The 14,893-nt window shown below is 42.4% G+C and overlaps 3 protein-coding genes across 6 annotated transcripts in view; 2 read left to right on the top strand and 1 right to left on the bottom strand.

Moving 5' to 3' along the window:
* LOC139549612 (zinc finger protein 664-like) overlaps positions 1 to 14,893 on the bottom strand; it is a 438,201-nt gene that overhangs the window by 149,693 nt on the left and 273,615 nt on the right. The window lies entirely within an intron of this gene.
* The window catches only part of LOC139549671 (uncharacterized), a 520,909-nt gene that overhangs the window by 255,685 nt on the left and 250,331 nt on the right, over positions 1 to 14,893 (top strand). The gene's annotated exons all lie outside the window — the stretch shown is intronic.
* On the top strand, positions 2,803 to 13,624 carry LOC139552357 (zinc finger protein 271-like). The gene is made up of 3 exons (XM_071364019.1): positions 2,803 to 3,157; positions 6,331 to 6,398; positions 10,048 to 13,624. Exons 1-3 carry the CDS (start codon positions 2,803 to 2,805, stop codon positions 11,629 to 11,631), a joined length of 2,007 nt encoding a protein of 668 aa, XP_071220120.1. The 3' UTR covers positions 11,632 to 13,624.

Here is a 14,893-nt window from a genome sequence, read left to right as displayed (position 1 = left end):
AATGATCCCAGATCAGTTTTGCATTTCACCTCCTGATTGATGACTAACAATGTTAGAATAAAAACTAAAAACACAAGGCTTAAACATGCTCTCTCTCTCCATCTGTCTCTCATCTGCAGATATGTTTTGATGTGAGAGGATGCCAACCCCCAGTCCCATCATCGCCACCTCACCCTCTTTTAAGATAACCTTTGGGCCGACTAGAGACATTATTATGTAATTGTGATGAACTGAGAGAATATTTATGTAGCACTGTGATTCATTAATCATGTGCTGCCTTCCCTGCTCCTATGTGCTTACCTCTTTCCCTTTCTGTCTTTTACACCTCTCTCTCCACCTCCTCTTTCTTCCTCTGTTTTTATAATGCACAACAGATGTGCATTGAAGTACAGATTGAACTTGTATTTATAACACCTGGATAATGAGCTTTTCAATAAAGCGTTTCACATTCTCTACTGGTTGAAATGAAGTGTAATGTGATGAAATACTCCACCTATCCTGTGTTTATCAGATCAATGCAGATGAAGGGCATTAGATGTTGAGATGAACCGGTGTTGGAGTATTTACATGATGCATAGGAAGTGTAGTGTTCTGTTTTTTAACATTATGTTTCTGTATATATGAATTAACTAGTTAAATCCTGTTTCTAGTCTATTAGTTACAATGTGTAACCATTGATGTCCCAGGACCAAGATTGGTAAACACTGTTGAAGTGTAGAATTATAATACCTACATGCAGACACAGCATCATTCAAAAACTGGAATTTGATACTCCTGGTATTGGATATGACTGAAAAATAATCTCAAAGACATTCATACCTAAACTGCACCTTTATTTGCCAAGGTAGAGTACATGATCAGTGAATATATTAAATGTACAGGCTACAAAGTGGGGATCTCATGCATGGTAATAACTACATGTATATACGACTTGCATTCTTGGCACAACATGATATTATATTCTACTCAATTCATAGGCTTCATTAATGTCATACAGGCTGTTTTGAAGTTGATACAACTGGCTATGATAGCTGAGGTTCATAGCTAGGTTCTGAACTAATATGTATACCAAACGTTTGGGTCCATACACAGATCGGCTAGATATCTAGTTACACATCCATGTGTAACGGATGTGAAATGGCTAGCTAGTTAGCGGGTACGCGCTAGTAGCATTTCAATCAGTTACGTCACTTGCTCTGAAACCAATATGTAGTGTTGCCCCTTGCTCTGCAAGGGCCGTGGCCTTTGTGGAGCGATGGGTAACGACGCTTCGTGGGCGACCGTTGTTGATGTGTGCAGAGGGTCCCTGGTTCGCGCCCGTGTCGGGGCGAGGGGACGGTTTAAAGTTATACTGTTACATTGATGCTGTTGACCCGGATCACTGGTTGCTGCGGAAAAGGAGGAGGTTGAAAGGGGGGTGAGTGTAATGGATGTGAAATGGCTAGCTAGTTAGCGGGTACGCGCTAGTAGCATTTCAATCAGTTACGTCACTTGCTCTGAAACCAATATGTAGTGTTGCCCCTTGCTCTGCAAGGGCCGCGGCTTTTGTGGAGCGATGGATAACGACGCTTCGTGGGCGACTGTTGTTGATGTGTGCAGAGGGTCCCTGGTTCGCGCCCGTGTTGGGGCGAGGGGACGGTTTAAAGTTATACTGTTACACATGGGCGTACAGGGATTTTAATCATCCACTGCATAATAAGCAAGAACATAGCTAGCTACGTGATTTCATCTATCTGCATGGCAAATATCAGCAAGGAAAGCTTACAAAATTGTACCTTCAATTTGCAGTAAATTATTCAGCTAGCTAGATTCTATACATCCACTGTTTCCCAAAACGACAGCCTGGTTTGCTGGTTGTTTCAGGAGTCCCTAAAACAACCAGAATTACAATGTCATACTCATGTCACAACACCCATAAAGCTAGCCAGCTAGCTGGCTAATGTTAGCTAGTCAGCTAGCTTGCTAAATCACGATTTTTGGAAATTAACTTTATGATAAAAAAATGCATAATCGTTTGTCTCTACATTAACTAACATTCCTGTCAACTGTGCATGTTTTTGCATAATTCGTTTTGACGTTATAATCCCTTACATTTGCTTCCATCTTAGTACTGTTGTCCACCATCTTTGATCCAGTTCAGTTCTGTGTAGGAGTACCCCTATCTCCTAGTATTTCTGTCCGCCATCTTTGCTCTAGTTCAGTTCTGTGTAGGCGTACCCCTCTCTCCTAGTATTTCTGTTCGCCATCTTTGCTGAAGAAAGTCTAACAATCACTAGTGCAGCAGCAGCAGCCTCCCCCGGTCCTAGTACCGGCCCGTTAAGAAGTTTAAGATGCGATGGAATGGTTGACGAAAAAAATAAATCACAGAAAAAATATATAGACTGATATTGATTTATTTAGGGGGGGGCTAATTAATTATTTAGTTCTAGCGACGTCTCTGGTTCCTACCCTTTAACTTTTTGTCTGAAAATTAAATATACATTTTACTCAACTACCCAATCCAGTCAGCAGTTGGCGGTGTGGGAATTTAAGGCGACGCTGTTGGTGTGACGTATAATCTAGTGGACGCTTCTTTCAGCAGCAGCAATAGTTAGTCAGACACCTCGGTAGCTTGCTAGCCAAAATAGCCGAACCAATAAAGCTCTTTAGACGCTTTAGTGTATATTAGCCACTGTGTTTTAAACCCTCTTCTGTCGTCTAGTTAGTTATCCGATTTAATTTCATATTTACGGTGTTGTTGTTATTAGTCAGCTGGCGGGCTGGTTAAGTTAGCATTAGCCTAGCTAGCTAACATCCCCGACCATGCGGTCACTAAGCTACTCTTCTCCTGCTAAAGATAATATCTGCTGGACGGAGAATGAAGCTCTGATCTTTCTGGTGAAAGAGGAGAACGAAGAGGAGGATATCACAGTAAAACAAGAAGTAGAGAATGAGGCTGTTACAGTGAAGGAGAAATACGTTTCAGTGAAGGAAGAGAAAGGGGATGATGCAGTAATTGGAGTGAAAGAGGAGGAAGGGGAGATGACTGTCACATCGAAAAAGGAGAACGAGGAGGAAACTGGATGTCTGAGGCCGTTTTCCCAAACGCATCTTAAGGCATCCAACGATGAAATTAGCCGTAAGATGGTTTTGAGAAACAGCGTCCTGATTAGTACTAGTAAGTACTGTCTTAAATACCAAACTCAGCAGTTGTTGAACTGATGTGTGGCGTTAAAGGGGAAATATGCAATTGCTACATCCATATTTTGACTTTTAAATTATTTATATATAGCCATTGATTCTTGAAGAATATAACACATGCCTCATGAGCTTAGTTCAACTGTTTACCCCATCAGAACCCCAAATAAGCTTTTTTTACTCTAATGTTTAGAAACAATGTAAACCAACACTGTATAGCCTCAACATGGTTAAAACTATAATGTTGATATCATGGATGGTCTGTCTATGAATTTGAAAGTAGTTACATTTCTCTTATTACCAAAACAGTGGTGGAATGATTTTTTAAACCGCAACAAAATGGCTGCTCAGAAACTTGGTTTGGTAAACAGCTGAGGGATGGGGGCTGGAGAAATGTAACCACTCTCAAATTCATAAAGAAAGCCATTGTAGCAACCTTCAGGCTATCCCCTGAATTCACTACACTATGAATACAGACTGGCCATCCATGAGGTACAAATTATTGTTTTAAACATAATTCTAGGCTATATAGTATATTCTAGAATTCATCCATGATGTCATAATGATAGTTTAACCAGGTTTCTAGGCTATATAGTATATTCCAGAATTCATCCATGATGTCATAATGATAGTTTAACCAGGTTTCTAGGCTATATAGTATATTCCAGAATTCATCCATGATGTCATAATGATAGTTTAACCAGATTTCTAGGCTATATAGTATATTCTAGAATTCATCCATGATGTCATAATGATAGTTTAACCAGGTTTCTAGGCTATATAGTATATTCTAGAATTCATCCATGATGTCATAATGATAGTGTAACCAGGTTTCTAGGGTATATAGTATATTCTAGAATTCATCCATGATGTCATAATGATAGTTTAACCAGGTTACTAGGCTATATAGTATATTCTAGAATTGCCAGTGTAGATTTCCTGTAGGGTTAAATTATTAGAGCTGTTGATAAATCATTGTATAATATTCAGCTAATTTTTTTCATGCCCTTACTTTAAAGGCAAGACATGCCTAGATGCAATTACATTCATGAATTGGTTTGAAACCTTTGTTTTAACTCTTTCTCAAAGTTGTTGCTTTATGTTTTCTGATGCTTTAAGCATGCTGTTTGATTAAATAATTACAGATACACAAGTTACTCGAGGGAGCCAGTCATCAATATAACCGAGAAAAACTCTTCCCTCCCGCTGCTACTGGACTTTGTAAATTCTGTCTTTATGCTCCTGAAGTTTTCAGTAATTAACTACACCAGCGGTCGTCAAACTTTTCCATTTAGAGTGACAATGTATCTGACCATTTCTACCGATCTGCGTGCCAGTTATGATTTTCATATGCACATTTTTGTGGAACAGTTTAATTTAATTTATAATAGTATCTCAAAATCATTGTCTGTGATTAATCTACATTCTATCTAAATCTAAATGAAAATTTTACAAATCTAAAAGTAACTTTAATTGCCAACTATGTAAAAAAAAATAGCCGACATAACAAATAAAAACGTTGCATTCTGCAGGTAGAAAATATATCCTGATAAAAATAAATATCCTAGAAATCACATTGGCTGCTCATGGCCTGTCTACAACAAACTTGAAACATTGTATCAACTATCAACTGGGTCCTCCGAAACTTGTGATAGCAAGCTTGCGACATTGTATAAAATATTCTGGGCCCTCAGTTTCCCGCGCCAGTGAGTTCGGGACAGACACAGCTGCCGGCTATTTGTGCAAAGGATAAGATGTAATCAGGTATTTTATGACATTTCCACTGGATCAGAGAATTACATTTTTTTCCTTTCATGCCGAGTGGAAATATTTTACGAAAATACTTTGAGGAACTATTGTCGTACGCAATTGATTTTGATTAGACTTTGTTTACTTGCTGTTTGAGATGAATAAAGCAAAAAGTTGCTTTGAGAAGCTCCACAACTCATTAGTGGTGGTGCGTTAAGACAATCTGAAATACTATCAGACATCCCCCAAATGGGCACATTTATAGGCCTACATTTGTGCTCAGGACAGGGTAGACTAGTCCTACTTCTATTTGCGCAATTAGGTGTGCGTCCTTACTCAGGAGTGTTTCAAACAAAAGACAATGAGGTCTGGGTGGTCTGCCAGGGGCCGTTTCATTTAGTATCCATTTGCGTCGGCATGGGGAATGATTGTCTTTTCCCATAGTATGTTGTACCGAAGTTGACCGACGAAGGGAACAGTAGTTATAGTCATAACTATGTGGATTTAATAGTATGTTGTACCTAGTTTCTCTTTTTCAGGGAACAGTAGTTATAGTCATAATGTTACGCTTGTCATATGATGAACTTCAACTTAAATACGGGATCTTGCTGTCGGACAGTTTTCTTGTTTTCTGAAATGCACTCAAATTATGTATCATTTAGTGGCTCCTTATGTTACGCTGGGAAAACAGTTTTCGTGGGCACAGAAATACTAAATAATTTCAGAGTTTGCTAAATCCAATGGTTTTTAACTGAGTCACCTTGTAATCCAAGATGGCGTAGCAGTAAGATGTGTTTGTTGTAAATGTTTCCTCTTTTTTTGGCAACACACCTCACCTGTGATACGGAACTGCAATTTTTTAGACCTTATAGCTGGAAACTCCAGCAGAAGCTAGCTATCAGAAGCTAACCAGCTAAACAGCTAATTAGCTACTAGCTATTGAGTCATTGTTAGCCATTGCTACCTTTACCTTTTTTAGCTCAGACACCAGCCGCTTTTAGCCTGGATAACACCTGCCAGTCTGCACAGCGCGAAGCATTTTGTATACATTGTTTGTCTTCAGGAAGGCTGTGCAACAGCTTTTTCTAAAAATGTTTGAGAGGAATGGGAGATTCGATATAGACCGATAGTTTTTTTTACATTTTTACATTTTCTGGGTCAAGGTTTGGCTTTTTCAAGAGAGGCTTTATTACTGCCATTTTTAGTGTTTGGTACACATCCGTTGGATAGAGAGCCATTTATTATGTTCAACATAGGAGGGCCAAGCACAGGAAGCAGCTCTTTCAGTTGTTTAGTTGGAAAAGGGTCCAGTATGCAGCTTGAAGGTTTAGAGGCCATGAATATTTTCATCATTGTGTCAAGAGGTATAATACTAAAACACTTGAGTGTCTCCCTTGATCCTAGGTCCTGGCAGAGTTGTGCAGACTCAGGACTACTGCTTTGGAGTAATACGCAGATTTAAAGAGGAGTCCGTAATTTGCTTTCTAATGATCATGATCTCCTCAAAGAAGTTCATGAATTTATTACTACCAAAAATACATTTTGGATTGTTCTTATTTTCCTCAATTAACTTATTGGAAAAATAGGATGATCGAGCAGCAGTGAGGGCTCTTCGATACTGCACGGTACTGTCTTTCCAAGCTAGTCGGAAGACTTCCAGTTTGTTGTGGCGCCATTTCCAATTTTCTGGAAGCTTGCTTCAGAGCTCGGGTATTTTCTGTATACCAGGGAGCTAGTTTCTTATGACAAATGTTTTTAGTTTTTAGGGGTGCGACTGCATCTAGGGTATTGCGCAAGGTTAAATTGAGTTCCTCAGTTTGGTGGTTACCTGATTTTTGTCCTCTGACGTCCTTGGGTAAGCAGAGGGAGTCTGGAAGGGCATCGAGGAATCTTTGGGTTGTCTGAGAATGTATAGCATGACTTTTGATGATCCTTGGTTGGGGTCTGAGCAGATTATTTGTTGCAATTGCAAACGTGATACAATGGTGCTCTGATAGTCCAGGATTATGAGGAAAAACATTAAGATCCACAACATTTATTCCATGAGACAAAACTAGGTCCAGAGTATGACTGGGGCAGTGACTAGGTCCGGAGACATGTTGGACAAAACCCACTGAGTCTATGATGGCTCCGAAAGCCGGCTCGGTCCTCCCCTCCCGCTCCGTGGCTCGACGACTCATTGCGAGCTCACAGAACAGGGCTCCGGGCAGCCGAGCGGAAATGGAGGAAAACTCGCCTCCCTGCGGACCTGGCATCCTTTCACTCCCTCCTCTCTACATTTTCCTCTTCTGTCTCTGCTGCTAAATCCACTTTCTACCACTCTAAATTCCAAGCATCTGCCTCTAACCCTAGGAAGCTCTTTGCCACCTTCTCCTCCCTCCTGAATCCTCCTCCCCCTCCCCCCCTCCTCCCTTTCTGCAGATGACTTCGTCAACCATTTTGAAAAGAAGGTCGACGACATCCGATCCTCGTTTGCTAAGTCAAACGACACCGCTGGTTCTGCTCACACTGCCCTACCCTGTGCTCTGACCTCTTTCTCCCCTCTCTCTCCAGATGAAATCTCGCGTCTTGTGACGGCCGGCCGCCCAACAACCTGCCCGCTTGACCCTATCCCCTCCTCTCTTCTCCAGACCATTTCCGGAGACCTTCTCCCTTACCTCACCTCGCTCATCAACTCATCCTTGACCGCTGGCTACGTCCCTTCCGTCTTCAAGAGAGCGAGAGTTGCACCCCTTCTGAAAAAACCTACACTCGATCCCTCCGATGTCAACAACTACAGACCAGTATCCCTTCTTTCTTTTCTCTCCAAAACTCTTGAACGTGCCGCCCTTGGCCAGCTCTCCTGCTATCTCTCTCAGAATGACCTTCTTGATCCAAATCAGTCAGGTTTCAAGACTAGTCATTCAACTGAGACTGCTCTTCTCTGTATCACGGAGGCGCTCCGCACTGCTAAAGCTAACTCTCTCTCCTCTGCTCTCATCCTTCTAGACCTATCGGCTGCCTTCGATACTGTGAACCATCAGATCCTCCTCTCCACCCTCTCCGAGTTGGGCATCTCCGGCGCGGCCCACGCTTGGATTGCGTCCTACCTGACAGGTCGCTCCTACCAGGTGGTGTGGCGAGAATCTGTCTCCTCACCACGCGCTCTCACCACTGGTGTCCCCCAGGGCTCTGTTCTAGGCCCTCTCCTATTCTCGCTATACACCAAGTCACTTGGCTCTGTCATAACCTCACATGGTCTCTCCTATCATTGCTATGCAGACGACACACAATTAATCTTCTCCTTTCCCCCTTCTGATGACCAGGTGGCGAATCGCATCTCTGCATGTCTGGCAGACATATCAGTGTGGATGACGGATCACCACCTCAAGCTGAACCTCGGCAAGACGGAGCTGCTCTTCCTCCCGGGGAAGGACTGCCCGTTCCATGATCTCGCCATCACGGTTGACAACTCCATTGTTTCCTCCTCCCAGAGCGCTAAGAACCTTGGCGTGATCCTGGACAACACCCTGTCGTTCTCAACTAACATCAAGGCGGTGGCCCGTTCCTGTAGGTTCATGCTCTACAACATCCGCAGAGTACGACCCTGCCTCACACAGGAAGCGGCGCAGGTCCTAATCCAGGCACTTGTCATCTCCCGTCTGGATTACTGCAACTCGCTGTTGGCTGGGCTCCCTGCCTGTGCCATTAAACCCCTACAACTCATCCAGAACGCCGCAGCCCGTCTGGTGTTCAACCTTCCCAAGTTCTCTCACGTCACCCCGCTCCTCCGCTCTCTCCACTGGCTTCCAGTTGAAGCTCGCATCCGCTACAAGACCATGGTGCTTGCCTATGGAGCTGTGAGGGGAACGGCACCTCAGTACCTTCAGGCTCTGATCAGGCCCTACACCCAAACAAGGGCACTGCGTTCATCCACCTCTGGCCTGCTCGCCTCCCTACCACTGAGGAAGTACAGTTCCCGCTCAGCCCAGTCAAAACTGTTCGCTGCTCTGGCACCCCAATGGTGGAACAAACTCCCTCACGACGCCAGGACAGCGGAGTCAATCACCACCTTCCGGAGACACCTGAAACCCCACCTCTTTAAGGAATACCTAGGATAGGATAAAGCAATCCTTCTGACCCCCCCCTTAAAAGATTTAGATGCACTATTGTAAAGTGGCTGTTCCACTGGATGTCATAAGGTGAATGCACCAATTTGTAAGTCGCTCTGGATAAGAGCGTCTGCTAAATGACTTAAATGTAATGTAAATGAAAGCCTTTTGGAGTGGGACTGTGGACTTTTTCATGTGAATATTAAAGTCACCAAAAATGTGAATATTATCAACATTTATTCCACGGGACAAATACGGCCCAGGAGACCTGTAAACAGTAACTATAAAAAGTGATTGAGTAGGCTGCATAGATTTCATGACTAGAAGCTCAAAAGACGAAAACGTTTATTTATTTTTTGTAAATTGAAATTTGCTATCGTAAATGTTAGCAACACCTCCGCCTTTGCGGGATGCGCGGGGGATATGGTCACTAGTGTAACCAGGAGGTGAGGCCTCATTTAACACAGTAAATTCATCAGGCTTAAGCCATGTTTCAGTCAGGCCAATCACATCAAGATTATGATCAGTGATTAGTTCATTGACTATAACTGCCTTTGAAGTGAGGGATCTAATATTGAGTAGCCCTATTTTGAGATGTGAGGTATCACAATCTCTTTCAATAATAGCAGGAATGGAGGAGGTCTTTATTCTAGTGAGATTGCTAAGGCGAACACCGCCATGTTTAGTTTTGCCCAACCTAGGTCGAGGCACAGACACGGTCTCAATGGGGATAGCTGAGCTGACTACACTGACTGTGCTAGTGGCTATCGGTTTCCTCATTAGCAGGGAGGAGTTTCTGCATTGAAATTATGTGTCCATCGCCCTCGTGCCTCAATTTTGTTAAACACAGAAAGGGGCCTATATTGGAGACCAAAAGTCGTCTGGCACACTGCTTAGGATTTCAACAACATGAATAACGTATTTCTAGCCTACAATCATCGATGTTACTACTAATGTGAAAACAAGACAAAATATGACTATTGTTGCTCATTTTAAGACAATTGTCAAATAATTTGAACATTTATTACAGACGTCAATTGTTGTACAACATCATGGCTACGCTGTTGGCATCACTTTTTACAGTGGATTTCCGCTGTTGTGGGCCTTTAACCATCTGTCTGACTTTGTTGTTCACACAGGAGAGAGACGGGACTACCGTGGGTCCTCTGGGGAGCCTCAACAACCTCATGATGCTGACAAGGCAGAGAAGAGTTTCTCCACATCAGAACACCTCAAGAAACACCCGCAGAGATCCACAGGGAAGAAATCTCACTGCTGCTCTGACTGTGGGAAGAGATTCACCTCCTCAGCAGGCATTATAATTCATCAGAGAATCCACACAAGAGAGAAACCTTATAGCTGTGATCAATGTGGGAAGAGTTTTAGTCGATTTGGCCATCTGACAGTGCACCAGAGAACACACACAGGAGAGAAACCATTTAGCTGTGGTCATTGTGGGAAGAGTTTTAGTCGATTTGGCCATCTGACATTACACCAGAGAACACACACAGGAGAGAAACCTTTTAGCTCTACTCAATGTGGTAAGAGTTTTACTCAGCTAAAAAACCTGATATCACACCAGAGAACACACACAGGAGAGAAACCTTATAGCTGTGATCAATGTGGGAAGAGTTTTGGTCAATCTGGCCAGCTGACGTCACACCAGAGAACACACACAGGAGAGAAATCTTATAGCTGTACTCAATGTGGGAAGAGTTTTGGTATTTCTAGCACTCTGACTGTACACCAGAGAATACACACAGGAGAGAAATCTTATAGCTGTGGTCAATGTGGGAAGAGTTTTACTACATCTGGCTCTCTGACTTTACACCAGAGAACACACACAGGAGAGAAACCGTATAGTTGTACTCAATGTAGTAAGAGTTTTACTCAGCTAAGCAACCTGATATCACACCAGAGAACACACAAAGGAGAGAAACCTTATAGCTGTGGTCAATGTGGGAAGAGTTTTACTACATCTGGCTCTCTGACTATACACCAGAGAACACACACAGGAGAGAAATCGTATAGCTGTGGTCAATGTGGGAAGAGTTTTACTACATCTGCCCAACTGACTGTACACCAGAGAACACACACAGGAGACAAACCTTATAGCTGTGGCCAATGTGGGAAGAGTTTTACTACATCTGGCTCTCTGACTATACACCAGAGAATACACACAGGAGAGAAATCTTATAGCTGTGATCAATGTGGAAAGAGTTTTGGTCGATCTGGCCAGCTGACATCACACCAGAGAATACACACAGGAGATAAATCTTATAGCTGTGGTCAATGTGGAAAGAGTTTTGGTCGATCTGGCCAGCTGACATCACACCAGAGAATACACACAGGAGATAAATCTTATACCTGTGGTCAATGTGGGAAGAGTTTTACTACATCTAGCATTCTGACTGTACACCAGAGAACACACACAGGAGATAAACCTTATACCTGTGGTCAATGTGGGAAGAGTTTTACTACATCTAGCTCTCTGACTGTACACCAGAGAATACACACGGGAGAGAAACCTCATAGCTGTGATCAATGTGGGAAGAGGTACACTGATAAAAGATCTCTGATTAAACATCAGAAAATACATGGAGTTGTTTCATGATATCAATGAATTAATGTCACAATGTGGAATGTTTTAACATTGTAGTGGGAGTATTTTAATGATGTCACAATGTAGAATGTTTTAACATTGTAGTAGGAGTATTTAAATGATGTCACAATATAGAATGTTTTAACATTGTAGTAGGAGTATTTAAATGATGTCACAATGTAGAACCCTAAATGTTTGTCCCCTGTTCTATTGATTTGAATGCAACACTTCAAAATGTAGCGATCTATTTTCTACTAATTGTCCTCTAATCAGGGATGTACACATTATTCCCATATTCTGTGTGGTTTTTGAGCTTTTAGTTTTAACAGGACGCGTAACCTCATCTCCCATCTGTCACACAAATAATTTTGACATGATATCGATGAGTGATGACAAACAAGGGTTGTGTTCCTTTGTTTAGCGACCCCTACATTTAAATGCATCACCCCAAAATGTAGCTGACTGTTTTCTGCAGGTTGTCCTCTAACCAGTGAGGTAAAATATATCTCCCATTTCCATGTGTTTTAGTTGTGTTAGTTTCAACAGCACGAACAACCTGATGTCCCCCCTAATTGAATTCAGTGATTTATTGCTACTTGTCAAAACAACAGCGTTTCTGGTGCTTGTGCAGTTTATAAGGAGCTTGTTTTAAAAAATATTATTATTGTGGCCGATGTTTGTGTATATACCACAGGTTAGGTTTTCAATTGATCCCAAACTGTTTCTGCATATTGGTTATTGATTTGAACATGTTGAAACTGTGTTTTGACATTGGGCTATCCCACCTAGCAACTATGCAACCAAATATTTCATATTTACATTTGGTAATGATAATTATTTATGCAACCAACTGATAATTATATTGACATTTTGCCCTGCTTTTAGAATATCAAGGTTAATTCTCACATGTGCCAAAACAAATGTACTAGAGCATGACATTGGGGTCTGAGCCCCGATCCAACAACATACCTATCTAGTGAACCCTGAAAAGAGAGAGAAGCTCTGCAGTGAGGTGGAAAGTTACTACGGATATTGCAGGAGTTTCCTCTTGAAATCAGACATGTCTGTGGTGAGGACAACTTGGTTGCTGATTATCTCAAGGGGGGCAGTCAAAATGTTTTGCGTTTAGCCAGTGCGTTGCCATGGATCACAATTTATTTTGACTGTTTTTCCGTATTGGAGATGAGTTTTGTTTGTGCTCGTTTCAAGGGGACGAGAGTTCTAGAAGCTCGTGAGTTTTAGGTTTCTTTGTGGGAAAAATAAATATTGTTTTTAATTGTTGTTAGACACCATGTTTATATTGGTGATGGTGAAGCATTGTAGTTGATTCTAATGTGACATGGAAGTTGTTTTCTGTTGGTGGTGAGCATTCTCTTAAGCTTTTGGTTTTTCCATTTATGTTTTGAGGTTGGACTTTAGCACGTATAGCTCGTTAGCACGTGGGACGCACTGATTGGTGTCACCTCGTTAGTCAGTATGTGTTACACCTGTGCTGGCTTGTCCATCTCGTTAGTGGGAAGGTGTTTCACCTGAGCTGGTCCAGGTTCTATTTAAGAGTGTCTGGCCCAGTGCTCCAGTTGTCTTGATAGATGTGGAGAGTCAACACCTGTAGTTGCTCCACCTTTTTGGTTTGCTTCCTGTCTTTAAGTTTGGTGTGGATTTTTAAATTTTGTTTGCTTCTTCTTGGGCAGATTTAGTGGGTCTCATGGTGAGTGTCTTTTAGGTCCCAGTTGTTGTTACTTGTCAATTTTCAGAGGACACCCCCATAGTGTCTTTCAGAACCCCTCCTAAAAAAACAAGCTTGTATTTTGGGTTGGATATTGCATCCAATTAATATTTTAATCAATGGCATTTCCTTAGAATGTTCATTAGTCTTTCAGTTGTTAGTCTTATGTTGTGTACTAAATATTTCTGTATATTTTCATTGTTTTTTCCTGTGAAGCCATTGTGTTGCATCCATGTCTGAAATGTGCTGTATAAATAAAGCTTGATTTCAACAAATGAACCCAATGACTGATCAATCAACAGACCCTCCGTCTTAGTATGAAAAACAGTATCAATCCCACTTTTCAAGCCTGCTGAAGGCGTGGTGGAGTGGTTAACACCACCCCCGGCTCTACCAGGGTCTTGAGGTGGTCTCCCACAGCTCTTTTGGTGGAGTGGTAAACACCACCCCCGGCTCTACCAGGGGCTTGAGGTGGTCTCCCACAGCTCTGCTGGTGGAGTGGTAAACACCACCCCCGGCTCTACCAGGGGCTTGAGGTGGTCTCCCACAGCTCTGCTTATGTCATGTTCTGTGGCCTTGCCGTTCCATTTCTTGACTGCCCCTGCAACACAGAAAGAAACAAATTTAGTCATATTATATAAAACACTCAAAGTAATGGATATGGAGCATCTATGGCCTCAGTTACACCTGGCACCTAAATGTGACTTCTGTTATCTGATCACTCCAAGCTGAATTAGGTTCAGATCTACCAGGATGGGCCTTTGACAGTCTGGACGCAGTCAGGTCACCACATATAAATAAGCAATGTAAAGAGATGGGGTGAATGAGTGGGGAAAAGTACATTCTATACAAATGACCTTCATAATAACAATCAACTAATGTGTGTGCCTGAGGGGAAATTAACTTTCCTACTGACAAAATGGGTGAGAAATTACACCAAAACCAGCGGACAATTTGCACTGCTGCTGAGAAACATCTCCACAGCATGATGTTGCCATGACCACCGCTTCACCGGGATGGTACCGACTTTCTCCAGACATGACACATGACATTCAGGCCAAAGAGTTGGTTTAATCAGACCAGAGAATCTTGTTTCTCATGGTTAGAGTCCTTTTGGTGCCTTTTGGCAAACTCCAAGCGAGCTGTCATGTGCCTTTTACTGAGGAGTAGCTTCCGTCTGGTCTCTACCATAAAGGCCTGATTTGTTGGAGTGCTGCAGAGATGATTGTCCTTCTGGAAGGTTCTCCCATCTCCACAGAGGAACTCTGGAGCTCTGTCAGAGTGACCATCGAGTTTTTGGTCACCTCCTTGACCAAGGCCCTTCTCCCCCGACAGCTCTAGGAAGAGTAATGGTGGTTCCTAACTTATTCCATTTAAGAATGAGGGCGGACACTGTGTTCTTGGGGACCTTCAATGCTGCATACATTTTTTGGTACCTTTTCTCCAGATCTGTGCCTCAACACATTCTTGTCTCAGAGCTCTACGGACAATTCCTTTGACCTCATGGCTTGGTTTTTGCTCTGACGTGTCGTGGCAGAATCAGATTTA

The sequence above is a fragment of the Salvelinus alpinus genome, chromosome 2 (genome assembly GCF_045679555.1).
Source record: "Salvelinus alpinus chromosome 2, SLU_Salpinus.1, whole genome shotgun sequence".
Taxonomy (NCBI): Eukaryota; Metazoa; Chordata; class Actinopteri; order Salmoniformes; family Salmonidae; genus Salvelinus; species Salvelinus alpinus.
This window is presented reverse-complemented; position numbering and strand designations above follow the sequence as displayed.

Bases quoted from the DNA above. Each gene is read 5' to 3' on its own strand.
- LOC139552357 (XM_071364019.1), top strand. From the start codon at position 2,803: ATGCGGTCACTAAGCTACTCTTCTCCTGCTAAAGATAATATCTGCTGG. The intron at 3,158-6,330 runs GTAAGTACTGTC...CCTTGATCCTAG, and splicing joins CAGCGTCCTGATTAGTACTA to GTCCTGGCAGAGTTGTGCAG. The intron at 6,399-10,047 runs GTAATTTGCTTT...CATTTATTACAG, and splicing joins GCAGATTTAAAGAGGAGTCC to ACGTCAATTGTTGTACAACA.